The 18,443-nt window shown below is 40.8% G+C and overlaps 1 protein-coding gene across 1 annotated transcript in view; it reads left to right on the top strand.

The window, feature by feature from the left end:
* Positions 1-8,942, top strand: part of LOC143275376 (uncharacterized) — a 38,838-nt gene extending 29,896 nt beyond the window's left edge. Inside the window, exons 14-17 of the mRNA XM_076579443.1 lie at positions 315-429; positions 2,247-2,337; positions 4,576-4,645; positions 6,611-8,942. Coding sequence (XP_076435558.1) covers positions 315-429; positions 2,247-2,337; positions 4,576-4,645; positions 6,611-6,949 — 615 coding nt within the window. The 3' untranslated portion in view covers positions 6,950-8,942. The remainder of the gene's footprint in view (positions 1-314; positions 430-2,246; positions 2,338-4,575; positions 4,646-6,610) is intronic.
* The last annotated feature ends 9,501 nt before the right edge of the window (positions 8,943-18,443 follow it).

The raw sequence follows: 18,443 nt of genomic DNA, 5'->3' as shown, positions 1-18,443 counted from the left end.
GTCTATCACAGATACTGGGGCATGACTACCCACGCTACACGTGGCTATGATGATGATTATGATGATGATGACAATGTCTATCACAGATACTGGGGCATGACTACCCGCGCTACACGTGGCTATGATGATGATGATGATGATTATGATGATGATAATGTCTGTCACAGATACTGGGGCGTGACTACCCGCGCTACACGTGGCTATGATGATGATGATGATGATGATGATGATGTCTATCACAGATACTGGGGCGTGACTACCCACGCTACACGTGGCTATGATGATGATGATGATGATGATGATGTCTATCACAGATACTGGGGCGTGACTACCCGCGCTACACGTGGGTGGCAGTGCTGGTGGAGGTGTTCATCATGGTTAGCATCACCGTCTCCTACCTCACCATCGGTGGCGCCCTCTACCACACACGTACGTTAGTTTGCTACACAGTACACAAAGGGCGGGTGGGGTGGGGTGTGGGGGGGAAATTTGGGGGAGGGGGTAGAGATAAAATGCTCTGACACGGAACGCTGAACTGTTTATTGTATGTGTATTGTTTATGCGAGCCACTTAAAGCCCATTATATGTGGAGTTGGCGCCATGTAAGTGCAATGAATTATTGTTATTGTTATATAATATTACACTGTACCACAATATACTACACTGCTGTACTGCACTGCACTGTATTTTTCTACACTACACTACACTACACTACACTGCACTACACTACACTACACTACACTGCACTACACTACACTGCACTGCACTACACTGCACTGCACTACACTACACTGCACTGCACTGCACTGCACTACATTACACTACACTACACTACACTACACTACACTACACTAATCAATCAATCAATCAAAAACACTTTATTAATCCACATGGGAATTAAGTTGTGCAGTCACAGGCTCGTTGTAACCACTAGCATAAAATCATCATGCGCAGCATAAGAAGAGATTAAAACTAGTCGAATAAGAATTCCCAATAGCTGACGATAGACTAACCCCCCCCTCCGCACACACACATACTCATGTTAAGACAATAGGGTATTGCACAACAATATTTACAAATGAAAACATCCAACAAAAAAAGGGTATATATTTCTAAAAATGACATGCACGCACGCACGCACACACTCACACACACACACACACACACACACACATTAAGACCATAGGGTATTGTACAACAATACATTAATAAAAACATCAAGGGAATAAATCCTATATATAAGTAAAATGCACACACACACAACACTACGCTGCACTGTACTGTACTACATTACACCACACTACACTGCACTGCACTACACTATACACTACACTGCACTACACTACACTACACTACACTACACTGTATTTTCACAACAGCACGGTACAGTATACACCTTTTTTTTTTTCCAGTGCCAACATTTACTACGCTACACAACACTGATTTCAGCTTCTCTGCGCTACACAACAACACACTGCATTGTGATGTTTGTAGCTTCATGGGGGAAACACACACCACAGCACAGCACAGCACAGCACAGCACAGCACAGCATTGCATTGTGATGTTTGTAGCTTCATGGGGGAAACACACAGCACAGCACAGCACAGCACAGCACAGCACAGCACAGCACTGCATTGTGATGTTTGTAGCTTCATGGGGGAAACACACACCACAGCACAGCACAGCACAGCACAGCACAGCACTGCATTGCATTGTGATGTTTGTAGCGTCATGGGGGAAACACACACAACAGCACAGCACAGCACAGCACAGCACAGCACAGCACAGCACTGCACAGCACAGCACAGCACAGCACAGCACAGCACAGCACAGCACAGCACAGCACAGCACAGCACTGCATTGCATTGTGATGTTTGTAGCGTCATGGGGGAAACACACACAACAGCACAGCACAGCACAGCACAGCACAGCACAGCACTGCACAGCACAGCACAGCACAGCACAGCACAGCACAGCACAGCACAGCACAGCACTGCACAGCACAGCACAGCACAGCACAGCACAGCACAGCACTGCACTGCACAGCACTGCACAGCACAGCACAGCACAGCACAGCACAGCACTGCACAGCACAGCACAGCACAGCACAGCACAGCACTGCACAGCACAGCACTGCACAGCACAGCACAGCACAGCACAGCACAGCACAGCACAGCACAGCACAGCACAGCACAGCACAGCACAGCACAGCACAGCACAGCATTGCACACTCTGTGGTTTTCAGTGACGGGAGTGGTACACAGTATTTTGATGAAGAGGGGAGGTTACCACGACCAGAGCAAAACACCACCACGTGTCTGCTGTACCAGACTGAAGTGAGTTGACGTCTTGTCCTGTCCTGTCCTGTCCTGCCCTGTCTTGTCTTGTCTTGTCTTGTCTGGTGACGGGGTGCAGTGGCCAAACAGTTAAGAGTGCTGGATTCTTGCCCAAGTTTCCCCGAGTTCTTCTTCTTCTTCTTCTGCGTTCGTGGGCTGTAACTCCCACGTTCACTCGTATGGATACGAGTGGGCTTTTACGTGTATGACCGTTTTTACCCCGCCATGTAGGCAGCCATACTCCGTTTTCAGGGGTGTGCATGCTGGGTATCTTCTTGTTTCCATAACCCACCGAACGCTGACATGGATTACAGGATCTTTAACGTGCGTATTTGATCTTCTGCTTGCGTATACACACGAAGGGGGTTCAGGCACTAGCAGGTCTGCACATATGTTGACCTGGGAGATCGTAAAAATCTCCACCCTTCACCCACCAGGTGCCGTCACCTTGATTCGAACCCGGGACCCTCAGATTGACAGTCCAACGCTTTAACCACTCAGCTATTGCGCCCATCAGTTCCCCGAGTTCGATCCCTGGGTTTGGCACAGTTGGTGATTAAAGTTGGAGATTTTTCCAATCTCCCAGGTCAGCACATGTGCAGAACCACCATGTGCCCGAACTTCTGTGCTTATATGCAGGCAGAATACCAAATACACACTTTAAAGATCCTGTAATCCATGTCAGTGTTACGTGGGTTATGGAAGCAATAATATACCCAGCATGCACACCCCTGAAGAAGGAGTATGGCTGCCTTCATGGCAGGGTAAAAACAGCCATACGCGTAAAAGCTCACTCATATATATGAGTGAACGTGGGTGTTGTACCCCACGAACAAAGAAGAAGAAGAAAAAAAAGTCTTGTCACGTACTGCTGCAATGTAGCTTTGACACTTTGCATGTAGTTTTGGCAGTAGTAGTATTTTGTCCCCATCATGTTATTTTGTCTGTAGTAGTATTTTGTCCCTATCATTGCATCTGTAGCTTTGACACTTTGTATGTGGTTTTGTCAATAGTAGTATTTTGTCCCCATCGTGTTATTTTGTCTGTAGTAGTATTTTGTCCCTATCATTGCATCTGTAGCTTTGACACTTTGTATGTGGTTTTGTCAATAGTAGTATTTTGTCCCCATCATGTTATTTTGTCTGTAGTAATATTTTGTCCCTATCATTGCATCTGTAGCTTTGACACTTTGCATGTGGTTTTGTCAATAGTAGTATTTTGTCCCCATCATGTTATTTTGTCTGTAGTAGTATTTTGTCCCTATCATTGCATCTGTAGTTTTGACACTTTGCATGTGGTTTTGTCAATAGTAGTATTTTGTCCCTATCATATTTTTCATTATGCGTTTTTCTCAGTCTGTTACTGTGTACATAGTTGTGAGGCATAGCGCATGGCAGAATCAGTCAGGCCTAGGACTTGTGATCCAGTGTTCTTCAAGTGATCAGGGTTTGAGGCCACATTTCGACTTGGTGTTGTATTTGTATTTGTACTTCTTTTTATCACAACAGATTTCTCTGTGTGAAATTCGGGCTGCTCTCCCCAGGGGAGAGCGTGTCGCTACACTACAGCGCCACCCTTTTTTTTTTTTTTGTATTTTTTCCTGCGTGCAGTTTTATTTGTTTTTCCTATCGAAGTGGATTTTTCTACAAAATTTTGCCAGGAACAACCCTTTTGTTGCCGTGGGTTCTTTTACGTGCGGTAACTGCATGCTGCACACAGGACCTCGGTTTATCGTCTCATCTTAATGACTAGCGTCCAGACCACCACTCAAGGTCTAGTGGAGGGGGAGAAAATATCAGTGGCTGAGCTGTGATTCGAACTAGCACGCTCAGATTCCCTGGCTTCTGAGGCGGACGCGCTGTCTCTAGGCCATCACTCCGCATAGTGTTGTGTCTTTGGGAAGGGCACTGTACTCTGATCTTCCTCATTCCACCCAGTGACTGCTGTCTCGACCATCTGGGCCAGAATTTGATTATAGTGGAGAGTGTCTTGCCCAAGTTACACCCCCACTCTCTCAACCAAAAGGGTTTTTAGGACAGTTGGCGTGGGGATGGTTCCCAAAGGCCAACTAACCCTCAAGGCTGCAGCACTAAGAGCCAGTGCAATTTGGCCTCCTAGTATGAGTCATAGTCCTTCACAAAAGACTAAGCTGTAAATAATTTCCCATTGCACTGGAGAAACCATTTATGACACGTCTCACTTTGCTGAGGGCCCAGCTATGTATTGTAATGATTACAGGGTGTTCTCAGTGGTGGTTTCACTGGTGGCCTTTCTCCTGGTGTTCGCTGTCGCCATGGCAGACCCCCAGGTGAGTCTCTTCCCAGTAAAATAATAAATGATAATAATGTGAATTTTTTGCAGCACCTATTCTCTAAATAGGGTTCTTGGTGCTTTACAAAAACAGTTCAATACACACCCACACACACACCCATGCACACACACACACACACACACACACACACACACACACACAGAGACACACACACACACACAGACACACACACACAGACATACAGACACACACAGACACAGACACAGAGACACACACACACACACACACACAGACACACACACACAGACACACACAGACACACACACATAGACACACACAGACACACACACACACAGACACACTCACACTCTCACTCACTCTCTCTCTCTCTCTCTCTCTCTCTCTCTCTCTCTCTCTGTGGTGAGTGTACTATCTTTGTAGGAAATGTAAAAAGTGCTCTTGCTTTCATATAACTTGTACTCAGAAATCCCTGCTCTGTCCTGTTACTAATTTTATTCGCATATAAGGTGCACTCATTTATGATGTATTTTATCACTGTTTTGTCAAAACAGATTTCTCTATGTGAGCGTTATATGTGAGTGTGATGTATGTTTGTATACATTTACATTTGCGTGTGCATGTGTGTGTGTGGCTCTTTGCATGTGTTTACGATTGAGTGAGCATGTACAGAGAGACAGGAGGGCTGGATGGGAGATATATGTGGGCTATCTGTGAAGAATTACATTTTTCTGCTAGTGTTTCTCTCTCTCTCTCTCTCTCTCTCTCTCTCTCTCTCTCTCTCTCTCTCTCTCTCTATATATATATATATATATATAATATATATATATATATATATATATATATATGTGTGTGTATATATATATATATATACATATATATATATATATATATATATATATATATATATATATATATATATATATATATACACATATACATACACACACACACACACACACACACACACATACATACATACATACACACACACACACACACACACACACACACACACACACACACACAGCAGTCTATTTACATCAGTGTGCATGTCAATTCTTGCAACACTGATCCTATTGGAAGACCCTTATTCAAAATGTAAATGCATGAAGGTTACCATTTATAGCCATATTAAGATTGGTTTCCCTGTTAACCCACACAGACCTCACCCCCCCTCCTCTTCACCCTCTCTCACTCTCTCACGTCCTCTACCTGTGTTTGGAATGTACTTCTAGTAGGAAATGTCAAACGTGCTCTTGCTATAATAACTTGTACTCAGAAATCTGAACGTCCTTACTTTTTTTGCATATATCACTCACTATGAGTATTGTATCTTGGCATAACTGATTCTCTCTTGAGCGTTATTTGTGATGTGATCGTCGTTTGTTACATGTACATTCTCTGCATGTGTTGATGGCTCCATTGTTTTGATGAGGACATGTAGCTAAGGAAAGATAATCTGGTTTGAGATTTATGTTCGTCAGGATTCCTTTCTCTGCACGCGTCTCATCCGAAAATTTTTCTTTCCTCTCTCTGAATATATATAGCATAAGACTATATTAAATAACATAATACGGTTGAATAATAAATGAGACTACCTTATATGAATATGGTTATATTCTATTATGATATAATAATCACATATAATACAACGATGAAAAAAAGATATTTTTTCTCTCTGAATGCTATGATTTTAAACATTTTGTTTCCCTGTTTAGATTTTTAAAAAGTCGTTTCTTTCTCTCAGAATGCTGTGATTTTTTAATATTTTGTTTCCCTCTTTAGAGTATATAAAAAAATTATCGCTGTGAATGCTGTGATTTTTAAGATCTTGTTTCTCTGTTTAGATTAACAGATTAAGATTGTTATTGTTCTTGATGATTGTCATTCAGGACATGAATTCCACGAGACATTCATTGACAGTTTTTTTGTTGGTTTTTTTTGGGGAGGGCTATTTATTTATTTGTTTATTTTTCACAGGGATTTGTGGAGATTCTAGAAAAGTTCGCCTCCCTGACGCTGAACGCTCAGGCTGGCGTCTTCGTCTTCCTCATGGTGCTGAGCAGCCGTCGCAGGAGCTCCGCCCACATCCCCGTTCCCGTGGCGACATGGCTGAGGCCCCTAGTGTGGACGCTGCCCGTGTTCTTCAACGCTGCCGTGGTGATGGACGTGTACAACACTGTCAGGGACATTGTGCGACCTCCGAGCCTCGAGCCGGTGGTCTGGAACAGTTCTGTGGTTGTTGGCGGTAACAGTTCTTTAGCAGGTGACAGTCCGAGTGTTGTCACCACTTTACTGCCTAACACGACATTGTCTTGATCGATTGAGGTGTTCTGTGGAGGTGCTTACGTCAGTTGGGAAAAAAGAGAGCTGGTGGTTTGGAAAGTTCTGTTGTTGTCGGCGGCAACAGTTCTTTGTTGGCGGCTGACTGCCCGAGCATTCTTACCACTCTGCTGCTTAAAACAACGTTGTTATGATCAATTGAGGTGTTTCATGGATTTGTTTATTTATGTTGCTTGGGGAAAAAAGAGGTTTGATTTGGCTTGAGTGATGTGTGGGTTGTATGTGCCTAACTTCACTGAAGATTCATGTATTTTTGGGGGGGTATGTGCCTGACTTCACTGAGGATTCATGTATTTTGGGGGGTGTATGTGCCTAACTTCACTGAGGATTCATGTATTTTGGGGGGTGTATGTGCCAAACTTCACTGAGGATTCATGTATTTTGGGGGGTGTATGTGCCTAACTTCACTGAGGATTCATACTTCACTGAGGATTCATGTTTGTTTGTTTTGTTTGGGGGGGTTGTGCCTAACTTCACTGAGGATTCATGTATTTTGGGGGGTGTATGTGGCTGACTTCACCGAGGATTCATGTATTTTGGGGGGTGTATGTGTAACTTACGCGTGAAGGATTCACTTCATTCAGAAGGATGGAAGTGTTTTGGATAGTGTATGTGTGACTTGCGCATGACGGATCAAGTTTTTTGGGGAGCATTGTCTGTGCGACTTCCATGTGAACGTTTGAGGTGTTTCAGGGACTGTCTAGCTGTTGGGAAGAATATATATAATTATATAGAGAAGTTTTATTTCATGTAGGGGATAACTTGACTCTGTTCTGAATGATGGGGGCTGGGGGAGGGTGTGGTGGGGGGAGGGTCTGGGAGGGGGGGAGGGGTTTTCTGACTTCTTTGTGAAGGATGGAGATGGATGTTTCCAAGTCTTGCGATGAGTTGAAAATCATTTATGACGATTGTCAGGGGTCCGCCGTGACCTGGGCTGCAGAGGGCCACTGATGCTGCTGCACACTGTGATCACACATGGATACAAACAATGATGTTGAATAGTGTTCATATAGCACTGAATCTTGTGCAGAGAAATCAATGTGCTTTCACGTCAGTCATCCACAAACGTGCATGATTCTACACTGGAGAAACTGAAGATGAGGAAGAGGGAGGAAGAGGCGGGTTTTAAGGCCAGACTTGAAAGAACGGAGTGTGAGCCCTGACGAACCGAAAGAGGAAGTTCATTTCAAATGCAAGGTCCAGAGACAGAGAAAGAACAGCGGCCAACAGTGAAGTGTTTGAATCTGGGTATGCGTAAACAGATGCACTACTTTCACTCTCTTGATGTGTGTATTCATTTGTGGAGTGATGGCCTAGAGGTAACGCATCCGCCTAGGAAGCGAGAGAATCTGAGCGCGCTGGTTCGAATCACAGCTCAGCCGCCGATATTTTCTCCCCCTCCATTAGACCTTGAGTGGTGGTCTGGATGCTAGTCATTCGGATGAGACGATAAACTGAGGTCCCGTGTGCAGCATGCACTTAGTGCACGTAAAAGAACCCACGGCAACATAAGGGTTGTTCCTGGCAAAATTCTGTAGAAAAATCCACTTCCATAGGAAAAACAAATAAAACTGCACGCAGGAAAAAATACAAAAAAATGGGTGGCACTGTAGTGTAGTGACGCGCTCTCCCTGGGGAGAGCAGCCTGAATTTCACACAGAGAAATCTGTTGTGATAAAAAGAACTACAAATACAAATACAAATATTCTACAAATTCATAGAAGGCCCCAGGGACCATTTGGATGAGCATGCAGTACGTATTTTCCATCTTCAAAGCATCAGGGCTGGGTTGCATGGGGGGATCGTTGCAGTGCTAAGTTTGCTTTGAGTTAAGAATGTTCCTAAGTACGAAAAATGTACCGTGGAGTTGGGAACCTTCACCCACACTGCTCTCTCTCCCTCCCTCTGTCTCTCCCCCTCTCTCCCTCTGTCTCTCTCCCTCTGTTTCTTTCTCTCTCTCTCTCTGTCTCTTTTTCTCTCTCCCTCTCTCTCTCCCTCTCTCTCTCCCCCTATGTCTCTCCCTCTCTCTCTCTCTCTCTCTCTCTCCCTCTCCCTCTGTCTCTCCCTCTTTGTCTCTCCCTTTCTCTCTCCCTCTGTCTCTCCCTCTCTCTTTTTCTCTCTCCTTCTCTTTTTCTCTCTCTCCCTCTCTCTCTGTCCCTCTCTCTCTGTCCCTCTCTGTCCCCCTCTCTCTCTCCCTCTCTTTCTCCCTCGCTGTCTCTCCCTCTCTGTCTCTCCCTATGTCTCTTTCTCTCTGTCTCTCCATCTTTTTCTCTCTGTCTCTGTCTCTCTCTCTCTCTCTTTCTGTCTCCCTCTCTCTCTCTCCCTCTGTCTCTCCCTCTCTCTCTCTCTCATTCTTAACGATACGCAAACCTAACACTGCTATGTACGCTCACACAACCCATCCTAGGTGCTGTTTCTGTGCCTACCTCGACTTTGTTATGTCGACTGAGCTGTTCTGGAGAGGTTGGTTGGTGTTAGTTTTAGGGAAGAAGATTAAGGTTTTGTGTTTTATTTTTTGGAAGGAAGCTCGACTCTGTCCTGATTGATGGAGGCTGCAGGGTTGTCTCTGATGTGGAGGTTGTTGTTATGGGTTGTCAGAAAGAAGATGTTGGTTTTGTTTCATTTCAGGGATAACTCAAGCATGAAAGAGGTATTCTTGGTGGTCGGAAGTATCATTCCATGATAATTTGATTTCCAATTAAAATAATTCATCTGTATATATATTTAAAGATTATTTTTGATAGGCATTCAGGTATTTATATTTTAAGAGTGAAATATTTCAAAATTATTTTTCATATGATTTATTGATATCTTATTATGATTAATTAAGTTCAGTACCAATTATTTTAACTTGAACATTAGCCTTGAGGAATACTCTCTTTGCCATGCATTAACATCTGACAGTTATAAATATGTACATTGGATCCGTGATGTAGTTTCCAACGTTCAGCTTGTAGCAGCGAGTGACATAAGCTTACAGTCGTGTCAGGAGCAAAGTGAGAACTGTGTGATCAGTGGGTGTTCCACTGAAGTGGGAATTCATTTACAACTTTTATGAAGGGCTGTAACTCTCAAGCTTGGAGGCAAGACTGCACTGGCTCTTTAGGTCTGCAGCCTTGGGGGCTAGTTGGCCTTTGGGGATCATCTCAACGCTGACTGTCCTAAAACCCTCTCTGTCGAGAGAGTGGGAATGTGACATGGGCAAGACACTCTCCGCTATAATCAAATTCTGGCCCAGATAGCGGGGACTGCGTTGCCTCCTCTGCTGTTCTAATGGTCATAGTTGGGCACTTCTGACTATACTGCATATATACAACGAATGAATGTAATTACACTTGATTTGAAATAAGAGGATTTTCAGTGCAAAATGGTGGTAAAAAGTTGTCATCTGTCTAAAGCGTCTCCCAGACTGGTCAGTCTATGAAACTGACAATCACACAGATCTACTGCTGAGCAAGGTGAAGACTTCCTCTCTTCACAGAATTAATGGAATTGCAGGGGGTTTCTTTCTCTTTCTAATCAGTGAAAATTAACCTTATGCAGCAAGTCAGTAGAACTTGTTTGTTAAAAGAAAATGTTCAAATAGTCGCTTGGAAAATGGATGAAATGTTCATAAATAATGTTTGTTAGACTAGGACCATTATCATAGTATGAAAAGACAATGATATAAATACATGGCCTTCTGTTGTGAATTTTAAAACAGATGATAGATAATAACATTTGACCAACTTCATGTAGGTAGACGAGTATCATGCTTTCATAATATGTACAGAAAATTTTATCAAGCGTTGATGAGGTATATGACTTTTTTGTGTGATTTTGCATCAGTCACATCATTACTTCTCTCGTATTTTCAAGTCTTTACATGTGTTCTGCTTTCGTACATTTTGTCTTGGGATTTAAATTGTTTTCTGTATATGTTATGTTTGTGATGGAATGATAATGACACTAGCAGCAATGATACTAATGATAGTGATAATAATGATGATGATGATGATAATGGTAATAATTCTTCTTTCAGTGATGATAGTGGTAATGTTATAAAAGAAAAAAACAGAAGAAATGTAACATTATGCAGCAATCCTTTTTCGTTTCATAACAGGATACATTATGCAACAAACTACTCAATATATCATAATAGAAGTCAGCTCTATTTATTTATGCTTAGTTTCCTTCTCATCAGAAAATGTACTAAGGCATTATGATAGCTAGATGTAATTTATCGATGAATATGATGCTAAAATATTCAGACTTCTCCCAGTTGTTTTAACCTTTACCAACTGAGGTAAGGTACCCATCCACACCCATGTGGAGTGAGAGAAATGTGAGTAAAAAGACTTTACCAAGCACATAACACCATGTCAAAGTGGGGCCTGTACAGTAAGCGATAGTAGATGTTGAGAAAATGGGTGAAACATTTACATCAGTATCATCTGCTGGACTATTGCCGTTGTCATAATATGTGAAAAATTCATGTTACCTCAGTGACTTACAGAAATTCAGTGTGGTGTCAAAATCTGACTTAATGTAGAATATGTATATGATGTCCCCAAAAAAGTGAACCGCTTTTTGACAAGTATTTTCTCAGTGATAGAGAAACCGAATTCATTGAAAATTTTCACACAGTAACCTTAGGGTATCATCAACAGGTCTACAAAATATCTAAAAGTTTGGACACAAATTATGCGAGTATTATCAAATTGTCAAATACCCGATATATATATGGTACAGACCACTGAGAGGGCAAGTTTATTTCGTGTGCCCCTTTGGAGCATTGAGAGTTCTTTACTTTCATGACTTATAGAGGTGCGTCACATGATCTGTGCTCTGGAAGTTGATTTCCAAAGTTGCGAGCAACAAAGGCGATCGAGAGGCAGAACGTGTGAAACATCTAGCTTCTTTTTTCAACATTTTGCTTCATTAAAAAAAATTTTTTCTTCTTCTTCTTCTTCTGCGTTCACTCGTATGCACACGAGTGGGCTTTTATGTGTATGACCGTTTTTACCCCGCCATGTAGGCAGCCATACTCCGTTTTCGGGGGTGTGCATGCTGGGTAAGTTCTTGTTTCCATAACCCACCGAACGCTGACATGGATTACAGGATCTTTAACGTGCGTATTTGATCTTCTGCTTGCATATACACATGAAGGGGGTTCAGGCACTAGCAGGTCTGCACATATGTTGACCTGGGAGATCGTAAAAATCTCCACCCTTTACCCACCAGGCGCCGTCACCGTGATTTGAACCCGGGACCCTCAGATTGACAGTCCAACACTTTAACCACTCGGCTATTTCTTTTTCAATTGTTTATACGATGGCACTTCATTGTACAGAGTTTGGTTGCAGCAATGGAGGTTATCAGCTGAAGAACTGGCCTGGAGGACAGTACTGTTTGCTGCTTTTTGTTTATGTTGATCGTCTTCGGCATTGCTCGCAATTTCAAGTAATATTTAAGTGCATGTGCAAGATCCAATATGGCTGCAGAACTCTCCAGCGATCTATTATTACAAAGAATATTTATTATAAGTTCTTTTTTTCTTTCTTTTTTTTCAGAACTCGATTGACATACTCACTCCTGCTGCTGATGATATTAGTAAAAACAGAATTGTATTGTTAAACCTGTATTGTTCCTTGAATATGCATACAGTTGTCAGTAGATTGAAAAAAAAAATCATTTTTATTTGTGGATAAAAATCATGACATACATAATGGAGCTTGGAAATTCAAGCTTCCATCTTGAGACTGCAGATAATCTCTTTTTTTATATAGCCGATATTCTTACGCATTATATTTTGCTTCTTTTTTGTTGATGTTTTTTGCTGATGTATACATATATGTAACCTTCCCAAGATACTTTTTGTTGTAAATTTTTTTGTTATTGTAAATTAAGTTTGATCATAATTATTATGTTGCATTGTATATAGCTTCTCTCCTGTGGGGACACTCTGGGCTCTTTCACTTATGAATTGTCCCCCATGACGATGCTGGGGCTCTTTCACTTATGAATTGTCCCCCATGACGATGCTGGGGCTCTTTCACTTATGAATTGTCCCCCATGACGATGCTGGGGCTCTTTCACTTATGAATTGTCCCCCATGACGATGCTGAGGGTCTTTCAGTATAAATAGCACTCACCTTCTGGAAATTCTGTGCAAGAAATTTCTTCTTTTCTATTGCTCTCTTTATTTCTGCCTTTGGTTTTTTTCTTCCTTCACTGTTATCTCCCATTTTCTGCCATCACTGTTATCTCCCTTTTTCTTCCTTTCTAGGCCATTCCCTCTGTTTTTTCCCCAGCAAGCCTTGACATTTTTTTCTCTTTTCGGCAGTCTGTGATGTACTATCTGCGCTGTTTTGCTCTGGCGATTAGGTAGTGAAATTGTAAACTCTGGGATGGACACTAGCCGTCCATTCTGCAGTGTTATTTGCCTATAATTATGGCCTTTTCATGTATTTTTTGTTTGGCTTTGAAGTATTGCTTTTTCTACAATTTTTTTTGTAATCTTGGGGTTGGAATGGCTGACGTCCCAATCACATTTCCTCTAAGGAGCTAAATGGTTAAGATAAAGTGTCATAAACTTTTGTTTTGTAGGGATATCTTAATGGCTTTGTGTGTGTGTGTGTGTGTGTGTGTGTGTGTGTATGTGACAGTTTTGTGTTTAATACGGTTGGACATTTGTGTTGTTGGGCAGTCCTGATATGGCTCTGTGCAGTCGGCTGGACTATAAGCAACAATAGTGATGTAATGATAACTGATGAATAGTCCCCCATAATACTTTGTTTTGTGTTGTAAAGTCTGATATGTTACATTGTACATGGTGTAACCCATGTGGGGGCACCAAGCTAGGGCACTTTCACTTATAGATAGTCTCCCAAAATAATTTTTGTTGTATAGTTTTTATCATATGTTCCATTGCATTCATTGTTTCCCCTGCGGGGATACCGTGGCCTCTTTCACTAAAAATAGTCCCTACCTTCTGGAGACTGTTCAACTCTTTTCACTAAAAATAGTCCCTACCTTCTGGAGACTGTTCAACTCTTTTCACTAAAGATAGTCCCTACCTTCTGGAGACTGTTCAACTCTTTTCACTAAAAATAGTCCCTACCTTCTGGAGACTGTTCAACTCTTTTCACTAAAAATAGTCCCTACCTTCTGGAGACTGTTCAACTCTTTTCACTAAAAATAGTCCCTACCTTCTGGAGACTGTTCAACTCTTTTCACTAAAAACAGTCCATACCTTCTGGAAACTCTGACACTTCACTAAAAACAGTCCCTACCATCTGGAAACTTCGACTATTTTCACTAAAAACAGTCCCTACCTTCTGGAGACTGTTCAACTCTTTTCACTAAAAATAGTCTCTACCTTCTGGAGACTCTTCGGCTCTTTTCACTAAAAACAGTCCCTACTTTCTGGAAACTCTGACTGTTTTCACTAAAAACAGTCCCTACCTTCTGGAAACTGACTCTTTTCACTAAAAATAGTCCCTACCTTCTGGAAACTGACTCTTTTCACTAAAAATAGTCCCTACCTTCTGGAAACTCTGACTCTTTTCACTAAAAATAGTCCCTACCTTCTGGAAACTCTGACTCTTTTCACTATAAATAGTCCCTACCTTCTGGAAATTGTTCGACTCTTTTCACTATAAATAGTCCCTACCTTCTGGAAACTGACTCTTCACTAAAAATAGCCCCTACCTTCTGGAAACTGTTCGACTCTTTTCACTAAAAATAGTCCCTACCTTCTGGAAACTGACTCTTCACTAAAAATAGTCCCTACCTTCTGGAAACTCTCTTTTCACTAAAAATAGTCCGTACCTTCTGGAAACTGTTCGACTCTTTTCACTAAAAATAGTCCCTACCTTCTGGAAACTCTGACTCTTTTCACTAAAAACAGTCCCTACCTTCTGGAAACTGACTCTTCACTAAAAATAGTCCCTACCTTCTGGAAACTCTCTTTTCACTAAAAACAGTCCCTACTTTCTGGAAACTCTGACTCTTTTCACTAAAAATAGTCCCTACCTTCTGGAAACTGACTCTTCACTAAAAATAGTCCCTACCTTCTGGAAACTGTTCGACTCTTTTCACTATAAATAGTCCCTACCTTCTGGAAACTGACTCTTCACTAAAAATAGTCCCTACCTTCTGGAAACTGTTTGACTCTTTTCACTAAAAATAGTCCCTACCTTCTGCAAACTGTTCGACTCTTTTCACTAAAATTAGTCCCTACCTTCTGCAAACTGTTCGACTCTTCACTAAAAATAGTCCCTACCTTCTGGAAACTGTTTGACTCTTTTCACTATAAATAGTCCCTACCTTCTGGAAACTGTGACTCTTTTCACTAAAAATAGTCCCTACCTTCCGGAAACTGACACTTTTCACTAAAAATAGTCCCTACTTTCTGGAAACTCTTCGACTTTTTTCACTAAAAACAGTCCCTACTTTCTGGAAACTCCGACTCTTTTCACTAAAAATAGTCCTTACCTTCTGTAAACTCTGACTCTTTTCACTAAAAACAGTCCCAACCTTCTGGAAACTGACTCTTCATTAAAAATAGTCCCTACTTTCTGGAAACTGTTCGACTCGTTTCACTAAAAATAGTCCCTACCTTCTGGAAACCGTTTGACTGTTTCTTTTATGAATAGTCTCCAAAAGTAGTTTTTGTTGTATAGTTTGATCCACAGTTCCATTGTATACATTGTTTCCCCCCGTGTTCATACCGTGGGCTCTTTCACTAAATATAGTCCCCACCTTCATGACACAATAATGATTTATGAATTGGCTCACAAAATACTTTTTGCTGTAAAGTTTGATCATATGTTCCATAGTAAACTGTGGTTCCCCTGTGGGGATACCTTGGGCTGTTTCACTTATAAATAGTCTCCTTCTTCTGGAACCCACTTATGAATAGTCATGAAAAATACTTTTTGTTCTAAAGTTTGATCATATGTTCCATTGTGTACACTGTTTCCCATGTTGGGATAATGTGAGCTCTTTGACTTATAGATACGAATATTCCCCCAAATTAGTTTTTGCTGTAAAGTTTGATCATATGTTCTATTGTGTACACTGATTCCCATGTGGGGATAATGTGAGCTCTTTGACTTATAGATACGTATATTCCCCCAAATTAGTTTTTGCTGTAAAGTTTGATCATATGTTCCATTGTATACACTGTTTCCCATGTGGGGATAATGTGAGCTCTTTGACTTATAGATACGAATATTCCCCCAAATTAGTTTTTGCTGTAAAGTTTGATCATATGTTCCATTGTATACACTGTTTCCCATGTGGGGATTACTGTGGGCTCTTTCACTTATGAATAGTCCCCACCTCCTTGACACTCTGTACCTGAAATGTCCTCTTTTGTTTCGGACTTTTTCCTGATGTTTCTGCTGTCTCTTCCTTTCTGTCTTACTGGTCTGTTCACCTTTGAATATTTTTGTCCTTTCTCTTTTTTTTGTTTTTGTTTTTTTGATAATTGTGAACTCTTACTTTGTTGTAATTTGTTCTTCTTCTTATGCATCTGGGATGTGTGTGTGTGTGTGTGTGTGAGTTTTTATGTTGGCTTTTCTTTTCTTTTTTTTGTTTTTTTGTTTGGGGATTTGAAGGTGCATTATGTATACCGCTGATTATATTTGTATTCAGGTAACTTTTTTTTTTCTGGTGACAAATTGATGGAATGGTCAACGTGAAAACTTGAAGCAATGATTAGTTTTTATTGTACTTTTTTTTACCTTTGAAGTTGATATCAACGTGGTGATGGCCTTGATTCAATTCAGTTCAATTCATGTTGTTTAGAGCCCAGCCGACCGTTTAGGCCATCTCAGGGCTGTTACCACGTTTCAACAAAAAAATCTTCTCAAAACTGTAAATAAAATATCTTATTTAAAATTTTTATGTTTACAGCCCAGCCAGCCACTTAGGTGTGATGGCCTTGAGATGGCCGTAGTGGTCAGCAAGTCTCTAAGCACCATAATTTATTTTGATTTGAAACAATAACGGTAAATGATCCTTCAGGTTCTAGTGGATGGATGACAGTGGGTGTTCAGCCCTAGTGGGGTGGGCCTGTGTGACTGGCTGGGATAGAAAAAACAGTGATACACTGTACATAGCGTACACTTACAGAACATAGCGTATTAACATTTTCCATTGTGACAGAATGGTGTTGACATTTTTTGCTCAAAGGAATTGCTTCCATATGTTGATTTTTTTAAATATTTCATTTATTATTTTATTTTTCATTATTATTTATTTATTTGTTAGTTTATTCAGTTTTTCCTTTACTCATTTATTTATACATTTTGAAGAGATGAGATTTTGAATTTAGTGTTGAAGATCAAGTTCTGGTTGTTAAAAGATTTTGAATTTGATTTTGAAGATAAGGTCTGGTTGTAAACTGTAGCATGTTTGTTGTTTTTCTGCACTCCACGTCAATTAAAAGTGATATTTATTTTTCATAGATGAATATTATTGCTAGTACTGGGTGAGCAAGGGGAAAAAAATGTTAAATATATTATTTGAGAGTTTATAAATTCAAATGACTTTTCTCATATATCATTGGGAGGAGCTTTTGTAAATATCATCAACTATTTCTTTTATCACGGTATGAAGACATACTTAAGTTAAAATGAGCTTCCATGACTGTTTTGGTTTATATTGTCAGTTATACAGTAACTTAATAATTTATAACCTACATAACAAATTTTTTTATTACTGCATGAGTTTTCTGTCGTGTTAATGAGTATCAGTGATTCTGAATAATTAATCATTAATTGAACTTGCATGTCTAAATGAGCAATTCAAAAACAGTACAAAAACTTACATGATGATGTAACATATGCACACATGACTAGCTACTGAACTTGTTCAGCTGTTTTTTTTATGGATGATCATGTATTCATTTTCTTCAAGATTAAATGCTTATTTTTCAAAGGTAATGGACTCTATATTGGGACCAAGAAAGAGCATCTATTTTTCCAGATTTTATGATGGAATATCCACGAATGAAGAGATGATGATGTTTCTCAGTTGATTCAACCAAAGATAAGGCAACAAAGCGGCCTAAATGTTCTCTGACGTTCCTTCCCCTCTAAGTGCCTTCACAGAGCAGCATTGGCCGGTCAGTATGGTGTGGAGTTTGGCAAGGTGAAGCTCTAAGCTATTCTTTAAAAAAAAAAAAAAGCTACAGAATGTATAGGTGTTAAGGTTTGAGACAGTTTGTGCAAGATGTAACAGCTTTGTGTTGACGCGGTTGAGCTTTTGTATGGTTTGACAGTCCTGATATGGCCCTGTGCAGTTGGCTGCACTCTTAGCAACAAGATCTCAGAACCCAGAGTTTGTGTGTGTGTGTGTGTGTGTGTGTGCATACATCTTTATTCAGTGTGTAAAAGAATTAGAAGAGCATATAAAAGCTAGATTTTTAAAATCTGTATGTTAACAAGTCTGCATTATGATCTGTTAACGCAACTCTTCG

Source organism: Babylonia areolata, chromosome 30 (genome assembly GCF_041734735.1).
Source record: "Babylonia areolata isolate BAREFJ2019XMU chromosome 30, ASM4173473v1, whole genome shotgun sequence".
In the NCBI taxonomy this organism is placed as follows: domain Eukaryota; kingdom Metazoa; phylum Mollusca; class Gastropoda; order Neogastropoda; family Buccinidae; genus Babylonia; species Babylonia areolata.
This window is presented reverse-complemented; position numbering and strand designations above follow the sequence as displayed.